General features: G+C 41.2%; 1 protein-coding gene across 2 annotated transcripts in view; it reads right to left on the bottom strand.

Moving 5' to 3' along the window:
• The window catches only part of LOC115096615 (collagen alpha-1(XXVII) chain B-like), a 514,116-nt gene that overhangs the window by 32,800 nt on the left and 461,620 nt on the right, over positions 1-19,696 (bottom strand). For both annotated transcript variants that reach the window (XM_029611498.1, XM_029611499.1), the window contains exons 49-55: positions 18,509-18,616; positions 16,168-16,221; positions 15,755-15,817; positions 7,902-7,955; positions 6,528-6,563; positions 3,095-3,112; positions 2,809-2,844 (exon numbers count right to left, since the gene is read on the bottom strand). In XM_029611498.1, the coding sequence (XP_029467358.1) occupies positions 2,809-2,844; positions 3,095-3,112; positions 6,528-6,563; positions 7,902-7,955; positions 15,755-15,817; positions 16,168-16,221; positions 18,509-18,616 (369 nt within the window). The remainder of the gene's footprint in view (positions 1-2,808; positions 2,845-3,094; positions 3,113-6,527; positions 6,564-7,901; positions 7,956-15,754; positions 15,818-16,167; positions 16,222-18,508; positions 18,617-19,696) is intronic.

The following is a 19,696-nucleotide window of genomic DNA, read 5'->3' as shown; positions in this document are numbered from 1 at the left end:
AGACCTATTTCAATTAATTTGTAACCTATCATTAAAATCATCCAATGTACCTGAAGATTGGAAGATGGCCAATGTAACCCCTATATTTAAAAAGGGACCCAGGGTTGATCTGGGAAACTATAGAGTGGTGAGCCTGATTTCAAGTGCCGGAAAAATCATGGAAACTGTTACAAAGAATAAAATCACAAAACATTTAGATAGACATGGTTTGATGGGGACACAGTCAACATGGATTTATCCAAGGGAAGTCTTGCCTCATCAATCTCCTACATTTTTTTGAAGGGATGAATAAACATGTGGACAAAGGTGAACCAGCAGATGTGGTGTGTTTGGATTTTCAGAAGGCTTTCAACAAAGTTCCGCATGAAAGGCTTCTAAGAAAACTAAAAAGTCATGGGATAGCAGGTGATGTCCTTTTGTGGATTGCAAGTTGGTTAAAAGACAGGAAACAGAAAGTAGGATTAAATGGTCAGTTTTCACACTGGGAAAAGGTAAACAGTGGAGTGCCTCAGGGATCTGTACTTGGACTAGTGCTTTTTAATATATTTATAAATGATCTGGAAAGGGGTACGATGAGTGAGGTGATCAAATTTGCGGGTGACTAAATTATGCAGAGTAGTTAAATCTCAAGCAGATTGTGACAAATTGCAGGAGGACTTTGCGAGACTGGAAGACTGGGTTTCCAAATGGCAGATGAAATTTAACATGGACAATTGCAAAGTGAAGCATATAGGTAAAAATAACCCTTGCTATTATACAATGTTAGGCTCTATTTTAGGAGTTACCACCCAGGAAAGAGATCTAGACATTTTTGGGGATAATACATTGAAATTGTCAGCTCAATGTACTGTGGCAATCAAAAAAGCAAACAGAATGTTAAGAATTATTAGGAAGGGAATGGCAAAGGGGAGGAGGTCACAATGCCTATGCATTGCTCCATGGTGAGACTGCACCTTGAATACTGTGTGCAGTTCTGGTAACCGCATCTCAAAAAGGATATAGCTGCACTAGAGAAAGTTGAAGGAAAGGTGACCACAATAATAAAGGGCATGGAACGGCTGCCCTATGAGGAAAGGCTAAAGAAGTTAGGGCTGTTCAGTTTGGAGAAGAGACGACTGAGAAGGGATGTGATAGAAGTCTACAAAATCATGAAAGGACTTGAACAAGTTAATGTAAATCGGTTATTTACTCTCTCAGATGATAGAAGGACCAGGGGGCACTCCATGAAGTTATAAGTACCTCATTTAAAACAAATCGAAGAAACTTCTTTTTCACTCAGCGCATAGTTAAGCTCTGAAATTCATTGCCAGAGGATGTGGTTATATAAGTTAGTGTAACTGGGTTTAAAAAAGTTCCTAGAGGAAAAATCCATAAACTGCTATTATGGTAATTAATAAGCAATAGTAGCTTGTGATTTATCTAATGTTTAGGTACTTGCCAGATACTTGTAACTTGGATTGGCCACTGTTGGAAACAGGATTCTGGGCTTGAATGACCCTTGGTCTGACCCAGTATGGCCCAGTTCTTATGTACTTGTGTGATTGATTTTTTCTTGCAGTCTACAGAGAATACTTATTATAAGTAAGCAATTTTGCTGTACTCGAGGAGAGAGAAATGAGCAGTGGTGTATGTTCAGTGCCTTCAAGGGATTCAGTGAATCTCCAGCCCTAACGGATTTCTTTTATTAACTTATTTTGGGGTTTTTTTGCATTTTTTCAAGTCGGGCAGGGAGGAGGCATCTGTTATAAAATCTACACAGATGATATTCAGTGCGTAATCGGGAAGCTTTTAAAATTCATGCGGTGTGTGCCAGACCAACTTGTACAAGGATCTCCTGGTTTCTGTGCATGCTGGGCTTTTAAAATTCACCTTTAAGTATTTACGATTTGTGGATTGTATTGTTTACTTTGGTGTTGAATGACTATAAAAAATATTATGGAAAAAAAGAGAAAAATATTTCATCCTAAAATTGTTTTCAAGTGGCTACATTCTATAACACCAGGGCTATTTTATCAATAGGACAAAAGGGGCAGTTGCCCCGTGCCCAAAGCCTTAGAGGGACCCATCTTGAGCCCATAAAAAAACGAAAGAATAAAATAGTAAAAAAAAAAAAAGAAAAAGAAAAGAAGAGGAGGTAAAATAAGATAGTTAACTAACATGCCATAGTATCTTCTTTAGGTCTTAACAAGGATTGGTTCGTAAATTGCGCAAAAATGTTATGTGTGGGAGGGGCCCATCCTAGTGAGTTTTGCCCAGAGCCTCACAGAGGCTTAAAATGGCCCTGAATAACACCTAAGGAAGTGATTCAATGCTGGGGAAGAAACTTGGAATACTCAGGAACTGAAATCACGTTTAAAGACTCCAGATAGTGACTCTTACACATCTTGATAGAAACACACGGGGGTGGTGGTGGTGGAAGGGCTTGTGTGTTGGATTAAGTATGGGAAATTGTGTGCTCATGTATCTAGGATGGGAAGACAACAAGAACTAACTTGTATAAGGAGTGAGATCCTACAAACAGTCCCGCTTTCTATATCTAGCAGCATGGATATATCCTTAGCAGTGTAGACCAAAATAACTGGATAGACTGGATGAGCTGTCACTTACTGTGTTACTATGTCCAGATCTGAGGAACCTGTTCTAATCAAGTTATAGAATAGTCTGATTACCCGGATACTTATTTTATGTCAGGGTCATTGCTGGGCAATAGCTCTGCAGCCCTTTCAATTCATACATGGCTACAAATTTAGTTAAATAAATAAACAGATAAATAAATACATACATATATATTTATATATATATATATACCTGGACTCCAGGCTGTCCACGCAGGCCAGGGAGACCCTACAAACAATAGACAATCAGTTAGTAAAAGCCATCCATACCAAATTAAAGAGGGAAGAAACCTCCCCGGGGAAAGATAGATCAGCAACCTCCTAATCACTTTTCCATTACCTCTTGGACTCAATTGCCTCATACAAGTTATCTAAATTACTTGGTGCATTTTCCAAACCCTGTCTTGGCCTCAATATAGCTGTATATCTGGTATACAATATGTACGTTATGCAGATAATGCAGGACCCCCACTACTTACCCTTGGACCTGGTAAACCCTGAAAAAAAAAAAAGATCATTCAGAGATTGCGTGAAACAGAAACTAATGCAATCTAAAGAGTTTAGGGGTCAATTTTCAAAGGATCTAGCCATCTAACTTCTGGAATTGGGTAGGTACATTATTTATTTTATTTAATAAAATATATTAATCACAATCCATCAAGATCCCAGAGTGATTGACAAATGTATATACAACACTAAAAGAATTACATAAATATAAATACTAATTATCATACAGTGCTAATGAAAGTCCTTATAATAAAACTTAATTATATAACTGATCTAATGTGCCACCCTGTCATCCAAAGGCTTGAGTAAATAACCACGTTCATCATCAGTCAGCTTTGAAAGGGGCCACATTCTGCTGCTCTAAATGTGGGAGGCACTGGGGACAGGGTTTTGGTGAGAACTTAGGCACTTACAGGTCAATATTCAAAGTCATTTAGACTGATAATTTGTGAGTTATCCATCTAAATGGCTATTTGTGAATATTTCCCTTTCTTATCCTGCTAAGATTTAGCAGAATAAGAAAGGGACATGTTGAGGGTATTCCGGGGCGGGGCGGAGTTAGGAGAACAACTAATTCCGATATTAGGATTTAGCCAGATAAGTTATTTGTCTAACTCTAGACATGCCCGAAAGCACGTCTAACATTATCTGGGAACTTGTTTTAATTTTAAATGGCTGTATTCAAAAGACAGACTGCAGGCCTACTGGCTCCAAAAGGTCTTCATTCCTCCTTCCCACCCAAGGCCGGTCTGTGTCTATGCTTCCCTCCCCTGGGTCTGATCAAAATTTAAAAAAAATAAAAATAAAAAAAAATTGTAAGCTCCACCTATATCCACCCCAGCCCTTACCATCCCACCCTCCTGGTACCTGAAATCTCCTTTAATCTTCAACCTAGATCACAGAAGAGGCCTACCATGACCTCGGCTGGGGCGTCTGGTGTCACTACGCATCTCTGCTGGAAGTGGGGGCTTCTAACGTGTAGTGCTTCTAGGGAGCCGGATGAAGCATACGCTTCCAGCATAGGTGCTTAGTGACACCAGACGTGCCAGGCCCAGGTTGCAGTAGGCTGCCACAGTGATCAAGATTTAAGTACCGGGAGGGTAAGGGTTGGCGTGGGTGGAGCAGGGATGAGTGGCCCAAATCTAGCCATCCATTCATTACCCTCCCAAACACCCCAGTGTAGATTGTCCCCCTTTTGGAAGAGGAAAGGTCCTGATCATTGAAAATGTGCCCAGACTCCCTTCTCAATCCCCATTGAGACCCCTTGATCCCCCCCCCCCCCCCCCCACTCACAGATCCTCTGTGGCCCTGGATCCCTCTCATCTCTCCCAAGCAGTCTTCATCCTTCCCCCACCCTGCTGGAGGATCCCCATCTTTACCAACAGGAGGGACACAAGAGGCCTCTTGCCGGCACTGCTACGTATTGCTGAATGGCATCTAGCGGTGTTTCAGAATTGTAAGTACAGATTCTGAACAGGTGGCTGAGGCACATGAGATCTACTTGGAGGGTAAGGGTGGAATCAAAAGGCACGGAAGATCTGCTGGGGGGGAAGGGAGAGGCGGTTTGCTAGCCACAGACGAAGTGCTTGGAGATGGGGGAGAGATATAACAGAGACATAGGATCTGCCCAAGAGAAGAGGGGGAAAGGGGGACATGACTGTACCGTTGGGGATTGAGAGGCAGTATCCAGGAACAGAGCTTTCAGTACTGAGCCATTGGGAATTGGAACAGAGAATTTGGCCCCCATAAAGGGGAGGGGGTAAATCTACATGAGAGGGCAGAGTAGGGGGCAGTGGGGTTATTTGCACCGTTGGGGTTATCAGGGTGGATTTTCAAATAAAATGCCTTGTAAAAGTCTTCATACCCTCGTACACTTTTCACATTATTTAAAAAAATACAAATCAAAATGCATTAAAGCAGAAATTTGTTTCACTGATCATTCCAAAAGTAATTAAGAAAACAAAACCAAAGGTCTTGATAGCAAAGGTTTTCACACCCTTTGACTCTATACTTGGTGGAAACCCCTTTAATAGCAATAACAGCCATAAGTCATTTAGGATAAGTGTCTACCAACTTTGAACAGTAGGACGATGCAGTTTTTGTCCATTCTTCTTGGCAGAACAGCTCAAGCTGGTGTTCAAGTCTTGCCATAGATTTTCCATTGGATTCAGATCTGAGCTTTGACTGGACCACTCAACATTCACTTTCTTCTTGCTGAATCACTCCATGGTTGCCTTTTCTTTGCGATTAGGGTCATTGTGCTGCTGAAAAGTTAATTTTCTCCCCAGTCCTAGGTCCGCAGGAGACTAGAACATGTTTCCTCCTGCACCATCCACCTTTCTCTTGATATTCACAAACCTCACTATCCCCACTGCTGTAAGGCATCCCTACAATATGTTGCCCACCATGCTTTGCTGTAGGGAAGCTATTAGCTGTAGGGAAGGTTATGTGTGTTCTTTGTTTTATGCTACACACAGCACTGAAACCAAAAAGTTCCACTTTGGTCTCATCAGCCCACAAAACCTTCTCTCACATGTATTCAGTGTCCCCTGAGTGTTTCTTTGCAAGTATGTGGCACATTATAGGGCTTTTCTTCAGCAGTGGCTTCCTGCTTGCAATCTTCCTAATACAGGGCACGTTTGTGGAACAATCTTGAAATTGTTGAACAGTCAACATTTTCCCCAGTCTCAACCAGAGACTTCTGCGGCTCTTTTAAAGTATTCTTACGCCTCACAGTAACCTTTTGCGGCAGATGTTTAAGCTACTGCTACTGACTTTGGAGGGATAGTCTGATCGCCACAGTGTTTTGGCTGTACCAAACGGTTTCACTTTACAAGGATGGACCTGACAGTGCCACAAGGGATATTCAAACACATGGAGATTTTCTTACAGCCTTCCCCCAGTCTGTACCTTTTGAATGATATCGTGGAATTTTTTCAGCAGTTCCTTGCTTGGTATGTTTTGACTTTTGTTTCATATTCACTTCATAGATCAGAAACAGCTTGATTCTTCATCCAGAAGTATTACAATGAGCTCAACTACTGTGACTAGACACAGGTGAGCTTTATTTAATTTGTTAAGGTGAATTTTTGAACCAGTGCTAATTTGGCTTTGTTATGACAAAGGGTGTGAAGACTTTTGCAAGACTTTTTTTTTTCTCTCTTGCGAGCTGCTTTGTCCCTAAGCCTGCCCATATCACCTTTAACCTGACAACTACTTTGAGACCCTTAGAGGTGAACCAAAAGGAAAAAAAACAAAAGGTTATGGAGGCTGTATTTATGAATTATTTACCAGATTTGTAAGCCACTTTGGCTAAGCCGTCTTGAGTTGCTAAGATGGAGTATAATGTAAAGATAAGATAAGGGAAAAGAAAACTCTGCAGAACAAGGAACTAAATTGACCTACCGTGTCACCACAGCTTCCTTTATCACCTTTTGGGCCCTGCAAAGCATGACACAATATTTATTTAATTTATATTCCACCTTTCAGACACTTAAAAGCAGATTACATTCAGGCACTGTAGGTATTTCCCTGACCCCAGAGGATTCAAGATGTAAGTTTGTGTCTGAGGCAATAGGGGGAGAAGTAATTTGCTTAAGCTCAAAAGGGGCAGTGATGGGATTTGAACTTTGGCTTCTCTAACTCATAAGCTCACTGCTTTAACCACTAGGCTTCTCCTCCATTCTAATAATAACTTATAATCCCAAGCTTTTAGCATCAGATCCTTCCTTGAAAAATTTAAAATATACCATAAAAGCAAAGGAATTGAGACAAGTGCATTAGCTCTCAGTAGAAGTTTGTGGATAGACTCTGGGACAAGCAATGTGGAATTCTGTGGCAAAAATTATAAATGCCTTCTAGAACCTGATACTAAAAAAAAAAATCTTGCAATACCTAACTACTTAAATTAATAACATCAAATCTCACTGGATCTTTTAATATTGTGCCTGCTTTGGTGTAAATGGTTAAAGATGTGCAAATTGTTTAGCCAGATTCCAACCAGGCAAAAATTCAATGGGAATTTCAGATTTTCACCAGATCTGCTGACATTTGTGAGGTTTATTTCCAGTGAATCTTACGAAAATCTGACTAAATTATGCTAAAGCCTAAGTGAGTCTGTCAGTTTGAGGTGCTTTGGATTTTGGTAGATCCTCAAAACATCCAAAATCAGTTTACCAATTTGTAGATATTTATTTCAAATTTCTTTAAAAAAAAAAAGTTTGTTGAATTTATTCAATTAATCTGTCCAATTTTCCACAGTTCGTTGAATCAGGTAATTTAAGACATTTTGGGGGGTTCGGGAGGGTGGGGGATTTATTTTAAAGGGTCGGGGTGGGTTTTAGGGTTGTTTTAGTGTGCCGGTTTTCCCGCCCTCCCCCGATTTACGATTTACACGATATTTAAAAAAACAAAACTGCGACGATCCGATTCCCTCCCCCCCCAGCCGAAATCGATCGTTAAGACGATCGATCACACGATTCACATCTCTACTGCCTACCTCCATGCTAGAGTTTCTAGAGTCTTCAGGATTTTAAAGGATACACGTGGCTACGAGTGTATCTATTAAAATCCGGCGTACTCTTGTTCGCGCCTGGTGCGCGAACTAAAGTACGTGCGGGCGTACTTTATTAAAATCTACCCCTATATCACCATGCAGTATTTGCATTTAAAAACCTGTCCTCAGAATCAGTACTCATACAGTTTAAGGCCATTGTACAATTTCCTGAAAGTATCTGCAAGAATTACTCTGACCACAATTAAAACAAAAGGAAAACTTACAAGATTTCCAGTGGGCCCCATAATTCCACCTGGTCCAATGACACCTTCTTTTCCCTAAAGAAAAATAATAAGTGTTATAATTTTATTTTTGCAAAGCGTGTTTCACTGGTAAACAAAGTTATTGTTTCCTTCAGGCTTTTTGGTGTTCCAAATAGATTTTTTGATGCTGATCACAGATATTACTTTGAAATTTGTACATCACGTAAGATTTTTGAGAAACGGCCAATTTTGTTACAATAATTGTGAAATTTTAAAACGTAATCTCGTGTACATATATTTTCTTGCTGGACAGTAGTTTTTATGATTTTTAAAATTCATGTCGTATTTTTGACGCCATAAACAACTTAACATGTAACAGACTAACTTTTTAAAAAATACATCAAGAAACTCTGCCTGATCATGCCATAACTTGCTCGGGCAAGCCCAAGCTCGGCTGCAAGATTCCAACTTGTTTTCATGACGTTGCAGCCTTATATAAGCAGCAGCAATGAGTAGCCTCCTATGCAACGTATGTGTGAATAAGCGAAAACGTATCGCTAAAACTGTTGAGTTTAAAGCTTGTGGATTTAATTTCATATACTTTATGAAATGTTGCGCCAATGTCATAATAGCTGTGACATGTTTTGTTACATCTGTGGTGAGTTTACTCTGAAAGCACAGAAAAGGAGTATGACTGCACTCATTTAGAAGGCATACAAGTTATACTTCGGGTGCAAAATTGATGACCAGGACAGAGCATGGGCTCCTCATATATGTTGCACATCTTGCGCCAGTAGTCTGTGAGCTTGGCTGAAAGGTGTGCGACCATCTATGCCATTTGCCATCCCAATGATATGGAGGGAACAGAAAGATCATATAACTGACTGTTACTTCTGCATGATGAATGTGTCAGGATACTCATAGAACAGGAAGTTTATTGAGTACCCTAACCTTGCTTCAGCAATGAGACCAGTGCCACATGATGACAGTCTTCCTGTTCCAAAACTGCCAGAGGTGTGGACACTTGATGACGAGGATGAGGAGGTAGGCGATGATGGCGAGCCATCGCAGATGGAAGCTGTGGCTGATCCTGACTTTGTGCCATCAACATCCAGCGATCCTCATTTAATATCTCAGTCAGAGCTGAACAATCTGATCAGAGATTTGGCTTTATCGAAGAGTCAGGCGGAGCTGCTTGGGTCAAGGCTGCAAGGATGGAATTTTTTGTCATCTGATACGAAAATTTCAGTATTTCACAGCCGTCATGAAGATTTGACAAAATATTTCAACCAAGTAGATGGTCTGACATTTTGCTGCGACATCAATGGATTGTTTTGTGCTTTCGGATGTGACCACGACCCAACAGAATGGTGACTGTTTATTGATTCATCAATCTTAAGTTTGAAGGCTGTTTTGCTGCACAACAGCAATATCTACCCATCAATACCTGTCGAACATGCTGTTCATATAAAAGAAACGTATGAGAACATGCAGCTACTGCTGAACCACATTGAGTACTCGAGGTACAACTGGAATTTGTGTGATGATCTCAAGGTAGCTGCAATTCTACTGGGTCTGCAGCTTGGTTACACCAAGTATTTTTGCTTCCTTTGTGAATGGGACAGTCGAGCAAGAGATTCGCATTACGTCAGAAAAGTCTGGCCTCTCCGCAAGAAGCTGGTTCCAGGGCAGAAGAATGTTGTGCACGACTCATTGGTGGATCCAAGTAAGATATTTCTTCCACCTTTGCACATCAAACTTGGGCTGATGAAATACTTTGTTAAGGCAATGAACAAGCAAAATAAATCCTTTGATTATTTGTGGCAAATGTTTCCACGCATAAGTGACACCAAGATAAAAGAAGGTGTTTTCGTTGGCCCACAAATCCGAGCTGTGATGAAGGACAGCCACTTTGATGGTTTTCTGCAAGGTACAGAACGTGTTGCGTGGACAGCCTTCAAGAATGTCGTTTGTAACTTTCTAGGCAACTATAAGGCAGCAGACTATGTTGAACAGGTTGAAAATCTGCTTCAGGCATACAAGTTGTAGAAGTGCAGCATGTCATTGAAGATACATTTTCTTCATTCCCACTTGGACTTCTTCCCAGACAACCTTGGCACAGTGAGTGACAAACATGGTGAAAGGTTTCATCAAGACATTGTCAAAATGGAGAAATGGTATCAAGGCAAGTGGAACCCCTCCATGCTGAGTGACTATTGTGGACTCTCATCCGCGAAGTGTCGGACATGAAAATCTGCGGCAAAACATTTTTAGTTTTGTTTTCTGGTGCCAACATTGCCATTATAGCTTTTGCTGCTAGACACGTAACAATGCTTAATGTATATTGCACTTTTCTGGCAAACGGTACGTGATACAGATATAATAAATGCACATGTGTGTTCAGCTTTTTAAAATCTACTTGTTTCACCGAAGGTTGTGGAGGAAACAAAATGTTCCCAGAAATTTGTTTACCAAATTTCCTCATATACTGGGGCCTCTGGTAAAAATGTTCATTTAAAGGCCAACTTTATTTGGATAATTATATATATATTGTGTTCTTCAATCAGCATAATCGAATACATCACTCTGTTCTGTTTACATATCTATTTGTCAGGTACATAGGGAAATTTCTGAGACATCTGACTGCCAAATTACAAAATAGGGGACTAGATCAATGCCTTTGAAAATTTAACAGTACTGAGTGGTTAAATTTAATTTACTTAATTCTGGGTGGTCTAAGAGCAGGATTAGGTCAGGAGAAGAAAGCTAGCTAGCTAGCACTAATTTGCAGGGTTCAGGCTAAGGCCTAGATTCATCATTTTGCTATAAATATAGCAAAAATAGTGCCTGTGATGAAAAAGGGGTGTGGTTAGGATAATTTTCCTGGTACTAAATTGCATAGGTGATTTTATTGCAGTTGGTGGTTTTGGCTACCGGAGAGAGGGAGAGGGAGCCTCTGTAGAGGCTCACAAAAAAGTAAACTATTTATACCACTATAAGAGGGGCCACTAGTAAGTTGGAGTGAGGTTTGTAGGGTGGAGTGGGTCCTGGGGGGCAATTTTACATGCACAATCATATGTATGAACAGAATAGTTAACATCAATGAAGATTTAATATGATTTGGAGGGATGAAAGGTAAAAGAAGAGTAGATTTGTACACTTTTCTCTCTACCTACCTTGATTGCAGCTAGGTAGAGAGAGCAGCAAGCTAGGTAGAGAGAACATAGTACAAATCTACTTTTCTTTTACCTTTCATCACTCTAAATCACATTAAACCTTCACTGGTGGTAACTGTTCTGTTCGTACTGTGCATGTAAAATTGCCCCCAAAAACCCACCCCATCCCACAAACCTCACCCAAAGTTCATAATGCTCCCTCTTGCAGTGTGGCGAGAGATGAAGAAATGCCATAAATATTAAACAAATACTCCAGTTTGGTATTCACAAATGAAAACCCTGGAGAAGGACTGTTGCTGGTTGAGAAGACTGAAAATGGGGATGGGGTAGACGAAACTCCTATTTACAGAAGAGAATGTATGGGAAGAGCTAGGACAACTGAAAGTGGACAAGGCCATGGGGCCATATGAGTACATCCCAGGATACCGAGGGAGCTCAGAGATGTGCTGGCGGGTCCGCTGAAAGACCTGTTCAATAGATCCCTGGAAATGGGAGTGGTGCAGTAGGGCTGGTACTAGCTTTTATGCTACCCTATGCAAACAATTACTGTGCTGCCTCTCCCTCAATTTATTCGATCTCTGTCCTGGGCCTGTCAAAGCCCAGCTTCCTCCTGTACTCTATATTTTTAAAAACTGACCTTCCCTATCCCAGAACTCATGGATAGGGAAGGATATTAGGTACCCTAGGCAAACCTTACAGCCTTGCATACATGCCCCTCCCCACACACTCCCACACCCTTTACAGACAAACACAATTAAATTATGCATTTATAACACATTTTACATGAAAAAGAACATTCAAAAGTACAATATTCTGAGGCAAAAATATCACTTCCAACATGCATATTATATGTACATGCACTGGTGTGGTGCCAACCAGAAAACTCTGTAAAAAAAAGACACTTGGAACTCCTATGGAATTAAGACTTTTTGTAATATGTGTTCGACGTGGGCTTGACCTTCAGAAAGCCATGAATAAATAGAATTACCATTACAATATAGTACATTTCTCATACCAAAACAACCCCAACAACCTTATCTATGAAAAGGCAACACTGCACCCATTACACCAGGCCCTAGAACACCAATAAAACTATTAGCTATAGATCCCTACACAGAAGTTACATGCCATCAAAATACCTCACCTCGGTCACATATACAGAACACAGTCAGGCCCTCACCAAATACAGAATAAAGAGATCAGAAAGTATAAACAGAAACGTGCTGAGAAGAACTGAATGGAACCCACAACAAGCCAGCCTTTATATGACGAGCAAGAATGTAAAAACAGAATCACCATCATTTCTCATAAAATATGAAATTAAAAAAAACCAACTTCAATCATAACAGAAAAACCATACTAATAAAAAGAATAAATATTTCACAACAGCTGATAAATGGAACATCCAATAATTAAAAACAATTTATAAAATGTTTCATACACCAAGAAAACAGCAGCCACATCTAATAACACCAAATAATTTAAACTAATAAGGATAAAACCCCCCACACACTTTATACTTAGGAACATTTGATTCCTATCACCCTGAGATTATCGTGAATCAGTCAGGCGTAGGTATGCACACAAACTCTTTTTTCTCTCTTATATACAAACGTTTATTCTCATACATACTCTCTCATATGCATCCTCATGAACATGCTCTCAACATCCTCACTGACTCACACACATTTACTCTGACATACGTGGTCACTGAAACACACGTACTCACATGCGCTCATGCACATGCTCACTCACTCACACGAGTACTAATTTGCACTTTCACATATGCTCAGTGGCACACACGCTCTCACACATTTTTAGATTCACACAGGCTCACGCTCTCACATATATTCGGTGACTCACTCCCACTTTTCTCCCCCCTCTGGTCTCTGAATAAGTAAAAAAAAAAAAAAATTACTCACATTGGTGGTCAGGAATATTCAGGAAGGACCCCAAAAGAATAAGGTTGAGTAGACTTCCTGTTGCTGTTCCAGATATAGTGATCCTCATGGGTAGGGGCAGGCTATATGGCCCAGGTGCTGGGGGTGTGTGAGCTAGTAGGTTTTCTTTTTTGTGTTTTTTTTTAAGTGGGCCAACATGAGGGCTGTCTTGCCTAAGAGCAGCAGGAAGGGCTCAGCCCGTGGTGAAGTAGCGCTGGGAGGTTTCTGTGTTTCTGACACTAGCATTCAATGCACAATTAAGCTCTGAAATGTGCTGCCAGAGGATGTGGTTAGTGCAGTTAGTTTAGCTGGGTTTAAAAAAGATTTGGATAAGTTCTTGGAGGAAAAGTCCATTAACTGCTATTAATCAAGTTGACTTTGGGAATAGTCACTGATATTACTAGCATCAGTAGCATGCTATCTACTTGCCAGGTGCTTGTAGTATGGATTGGCCACTGTTGGAAAAAGGATGCTGGGCTTGATGGACCCTTGGTCTGACCCAGTATGGCAATTTCTTATGTTCTTATACAGTAAAGAGCTAGTTAGGAGTTTAGCTTTTGTTATTTCTCAGGCCCAGTCAGAGGAACCAAGCAAGCCCTGCTTGGTGGTCCTGACCAGGGTCAGGTGGGTTTCCTTCCTGTCTGCTCACTAGCTGGTTGGGATATTTCTCTGGGTTGTTTTTGAGGTTTTGAGATGTTTCATGGTAGGAACCTTGTAAGACACCTGGGCCTTTCTTGGGCACATTGACTGGGGAACCCTGCATCTGGGATGCCCAGGGATAGGGAAGACCTGCCCCTGAAGTGGTGGTAACCTGCTGAAAGGAACAACTCTGAGGCTAATATCAGTTTTTGGGAAAAGACACTATCTTGTTAGAAGATCCAGGAGGACGTTTTGGCTGTCTTTCCTTCCTGTTTAGAAGCAAGAGAACTGCTTATTTTGAGGGGATCCTTCCCATCAGGGATCTGGGGAGAAGAACTAAAGAGACGTTGTAAGATCAAGGAGATCCTGAAGATTTGCTAACCATGAGTAAAGGAAAGTAATATCACTGGGGACACCCATCCAGTGTTTCACCATCTTGGGGAGAGAAAGAGAATTTCTTCTCTGTGCCATACACTTTTGCCAGTTTATCGATTTAGAAGGGGTTTTGACCATTTTAAGAGACCCTGACCATCTGGAACTCCACTTTCCTAAATACAGGAGAGTGAGTGTTTTCCTGTCCCAATACAAGTGAGTCCTGCACAGATAGAGGGGAAGAGACTGTAAGAAATTGAGAAGAGAGTTCTGTGGTGCTGTAGTTTGAGTTTTTTGCCACTTTTATCACCCATATTAACAGTAAAGATTTTAATTTTGGACATTAAACCAGTGGCTCCAGAGTATTTCTTTTGCACTCACTGCACCCACTTTAAGGACAAGTATTCTCCCCAAGAGAACACCAAAAAAAAACAAACCAACAGAGGAATGGGTAAAAAGGTCACTCCTGTCACATTGGGCCCTGGATCCACCCTCCCCTGCCTGGGAATAAGAGGGAATGTGAAAGAGCTTAACCGGCAAGTGGTTACAGACCCGGAGAGTAAAAAAACTCTTTTACGGTCCCACCCGTGCAGGATAGGCACACCGGGCTGGGGTTACATACGTAACCTTAAATGTCTCCAACTTTTACAGAATTACAGTTGCTGGAATTCTGGTTGAGGCCAAAGCAACTGACCACATAAGGGCCAATCTTACATTAGCTACACCGGCTTCCAGTCAAAGGCAAGACAAAATCCATAACTCTTTGTTTCGTCTTTATCTACATGAATACGCAAACCTCGAGTTCCTCTCTTGACTCCTTTTCTCCTGTACCCCTTGCTAATCCTACCAAATGGCCCAAAATGGGGAACTACAAGTGATCTTATAACTTTGGGCGAATGGTGGAGAGTGCCCCAGTGTGAATTTGTCTATTGGTGGGCAAGAAAGGAGAGGATATGGGGGAGGCGCGTTGGGGCGATGCCACCTCCGGCTGTGGGGACTCCACACAGCTTTGGGGAAATGGACTTTTTTTTTTTTTTTTTTTTACACAGGACACAGTTTCTGGAGAGAGAGAGAAGACTTTAGGTCAAAGGAGTGATAGGGCTGACATGACCTGACATTTTTCTTTTTAAACTGGGGAAGGAGGTGGGGGAAAATTAGGCTACTGCTGGCCCAAGAGGTTTTTTTGGGGTTTTTTTTTTGTTTTTTTTTAATATCACTTACCCAGCTAGATTCAGAATATAGCTGGGTAGGTTTAAAGTGAGTCAGTTACACATACTCAGATAACTTTAGGATCGCTCTCATGCATGACCTGACTTAGCCAGATAAATTAACCAGTTAATTCTAAATATCAGACTTAAACCAGAAAAGTTATCTGGCTATCTTAACTCCACACTAGAACACCTCCAACTTATTTCGATATATTTTATCCAGGTAATACCTTATCTAGGTACAATGTATCCGGTTAGCGGGGCAGAAAATGTAAACCTTGTCCAGGTAACTCAAAGGTTACTCAGACAAACCCCTTTGAATATAGACCTCTGCTGGGAGAGTCTCAGATTTATGCAATATATACAATTGTAAGTGGGAGGGTGGCAAAATTAAAGATAGGGCCTGATTCACTAAGACTTTTCTCCAATTCTGTTTCTATGGGAAAAAGACTTTGCAAAATCAGGCGTTTATTTATTTATTTATTAGTTTAAGTACCTCAAAAGAGCAAAAGACTTTTTTTTTTTCCTAAGAAACTCACCATTAGCCCTGGTGGTCCCTTGGGGCCCTGAATACCTTTGAAACCAGTGTCTCCTGGTGATCCCTGCAAATAACAAGCAGAAAATATATTGTTTTATGTTGCTAGAGCTGCTAAGTGACTCAGTTTCTGAAGGAAGACTATTTGCCAAAAATTGTTTTTTTTTAACCTACGTTCTAAGTACATGCTGTTATTTGTAGGCCAGCTTCTTTTATTTGAAAGAAACATTATAGACAGTACAGTGTATCAGGAGTGTTAAAAGCTCAGGCTGACCTCAAGTCTCCCTCCAGAGACTGGATCACCTGGCAACTGTGTGTATAAAGAGCTCATGCGCTGCTATGTTCTGACAATAGGAAACAAGTCACACAATATCTCTTCAGTCAAACTACAAACACTGGATCACACATTTCTTTTACCTTTGCTCCAAACAAGCCTGCAACTCCTGGAAATCCTGTCTCTCCCGAGTTCCCCTGGCAAGAACAGCAAAGAAAAATATCAGTCCAAGGAACGGTTAGGAGTTCCTGTTTAGATATTCTGAGGCAATGATTGTAAGGAGTAGATTTCAGTTTAGGGCAAAAAGTGCCAAATGCCTGCTAGTCAGTTTCTTGCACAATTTGTGGTTTCAAACTTTTTTGTATGGATAGCAAAGTTAGCGGGATATTAACTTTGGTGGTATAATCAATACTGCAGTCTCACTACTGAATATAACCGGCTATCTGAAAGTTAGCCAGCTAATGTAGTCGGCTAACTTTAGGAGTTAGCGGGTTAGCCAGCTAACTCAATTCCTCATAGTTTTGTCCCCAGAGCACCCCTAACTTAGGCCTGGATTCATCATTCATCGCTGAAAACGGGGGGGGGGACCTGCGAAAGGCCGCAGCCTTCGCACCACCGTGGTGTCTTCGCTGCCGGCTTTCACAGCAAATAGTGCCACTGTGAAAGGTGGCGCTATTCGGCGCGCTACAGGCGACGATAATGTTAGTAACATCGCCGCCAGCGAAGACACCGCTGAGTCCGCCCCCTCACCACCCGGACTCCTCCCCTCGCCGCCCCGACTCCACCCTGAATCGATTTTGCATGCTATCGCACGTGATACGGCTGTATTGCGTGCGATAAGTCTTTAGAAAATAACCCCTTTAGGCAGATAAATTCTAACCAGCTAACGTTTAGCTGGCTAAGTGCCCAAATATTAATTTAGCTGTCTAGCATCTAAATTAAGTTCACAAATAATATACCCGTGTTTATAATTAAATTTTTCAAATTTTATTCCTTATGACATTTAAAACACATAAAACATACCCTATTATGTCAAAACATTCATACCTCATTCACTCATCTAAACATCATACCATATACAACATATTAAAATTCACAATACATCACTATTGCACAAATATTACAAACATATTGCAACAATCCCTAATAACACTGTAAACAATTTATTTCACAAACACTTTTGTAACAGTTATTACTACTCTTTAATGTTAATGTTCCCTAAACTCATCCTATTTCATATCACTTTCAATTAACGGCTTGTTAAACAGGTATCCCTTTTTAATCTAATTTAACAAATATCCCTTCAATATCGGTTCCTTTTTAGACAGATGTTAACCTTATTTAGTAAATGTCCCAACAGAAAGCTCCTGTTTCACCTGTTGGTTTCTTCAGGGGATTTATTCTTATGCTTACATCCAATGACTTCCAGATAGTGTCTTCTTAGACATACAAATCCACTTCCAAATCAAAGTTATTGGGGAACCTATATTTCAATCCTTTCCAGTTCCTCTTTAGCCATTATTCATTTCATTGTTGCCATCTCCTTACTTTTTTCCACTGAAGCCATTCCGTATTGTCTGCACTCCACTTACATATTCATGCCAAAAATTGATACCAAAAATTGTATGTAAGTGGAGTGCAGACAATACGGAATGGCTTCAGTGGAAAAAAGTAAGGAGATGGCAACAATGAAATGAATAATGAGCCCCTAAGTTAGCTGGATAACGTTTAGGCCTGCGTACAGGACAGGCCTAAAGTTATCCGGTCATGCGTGGCCAGTTAACTAGCTACTTAACTGGATTTCTTCAAAAGGTATCTGGTTAAGTAGTGCTCCTTAGAAAAAAACAAAAAAACAAAACCAGCTTCAGGCCTCCTGGCCCAATTCCCACCTCCCACCAAAAGAGCTCCAACCCACCTACTGGCCAGGACCCCCCAAACCCTTTGAAATGTTTAAAATATGAGATATCAGCACCGCTGGGCCCGGCTCTCCAGTCCACTTCCCCCTGCTAAATATATTTCGAAATTTCACCTTCTCCCACTCCCAAACACTTCCCTCCCACCCTTGTATCCTCCCTCTCAATACCTGTCGGGGCCTCCTGGTTTTGAGTGCATTTAAAAATCCGACATTTCCTACCATTAAATAAGGATCAGGGTAAAGAGGAAAAAAAGAGCTTGTTTTCTGACTTCTGAATGTCAGGCTTTCTAATGTCATGTGCACATTTATTCTATCTCAGAATGTTGTAAAAAATGTTTGAATTGACTTTGCATTTGTATTTTCATAATGCAAGTTTGATTCCTTGTTTATATTGGGAATCAGAGTTTCTCTTAGCGCTGCTGGGGTGATCTCCAGAATATTTGCAACATCCACTCAGCATGGGGTAAGATTTTACAGAACTGGATGATACAAAATTCCTTTCCCTACATTGTTACTCTGCCTCTTGATGTTTGGATTGTCAATCAAAGTGATCTCAACTATTCACTGACCAGCTGTCCTTTGCTTCCTAGATCTCCAGGCACTCCTGGGAGTCCCATTCCTCCTTCCATGCCTTGTTTTCCAGGAGGACCCATTTGTCCAGGTAATCCTCTCTCACCCTAAAAAAACAACAAAAAACATTACAAACAAAAAAAACAACCTGTAATACAACTTGGAGTTTGTATCTTTCATGTAAACAAACTTCCATGTCACCATGTGCCTCCTGCACACACACACTCAACGCCTGGACTTACTATGTGCTCTCTTACATATGTTCACAAAGTCCAGAATCAATAGGTGCCTACATATGCGGACACTGACAGAGCCTGGAAGCATTCATGTGCCTACATACACAGACAGACACAAAGTCCGGAATTACTCATGTGCCCACATACAGGGGCCGATGCAAAAAAAAAAAAAAAAGCGCGGAAAGCGGGAAAAAGTCAGTGCCCGCTTTCTTAGTATGCGCATGGGCCCGCAAGGGGGGCATCATGCTATATAGAAATTAGGGGGTCGCGCTAGCAAGGAGGCGTTAGGGTCGCTTGCGTGCCCCTAGCGCCTCCTTGTTAACACGAACCCGCGGCGGCTGCCGGTTATGAAAACCGACGCCGGTAAACTTGGCATCGGTTTTCATAACCGTCCGTCTGCCAGTAATGAAAACGGACGCCGAGTTTACCAGTGTCGGTCTTCATAACTCTGCAGTCTGCAGAAGGTTTTTTGGTTTTTTTTTTTTACTTAAGAAGTACAGGCTATTAACGCCTGCTCCAGGCCTGAGAGCTAAATGTGTGTCTGAGACTCACACTTTTTTTTTGAATGCGGAGTGAATGAGTAATAGCCTCATTCACATGCATTTGCATGTGATGAACGCTATCGCATTCACGCTGCGTCGGATGCGCAGTAAATAGGCACTAATCCCCCTATTGCAATACGGGGTGGATTAGCGCCTATTTAACCCACGTCCGACTGCGGGTTATACAGTGCGCTCGGCTGAGCGCACTATATTGCATCGGCCCCACAGTTAGAATCACCATGTGCACAGGCACAGAGGTGGGATCAGCATTTGTCCATGTACCCACATGCACAGAACCAGAATCACTGTGTACCCATATAGACAGACACAGAGTCTAGAAGCATTCATGTCCCAGATAGACAATTTTCAAAGACCCTCTATGCAGGTTAGGTAACCTGTTAATTTTAGC

The sequence above is a fragment of the Rhinatrema bivittatum genome, chromosome 8 (assembly GCF_901001135.1).
Source record: "Rhinatrema bivittatum chromosome 8, aRhiBiv1.1, whole genome shotgun sequence".
In the NCBI taxonomy this organism is placed as follows: domain Eukaryota; kingdom Metazoa; phylum Chordata; class Amphibia; order Gymnophiona; family Rhinatrematidae; genus Rhinatrema; species Rhinatrema bivittatum.
The sequence above is the reverse complement of the archived record's forward strand: the minus strand, read 5'-3'. Positions and strand labels throughout refer to the sequence as shown.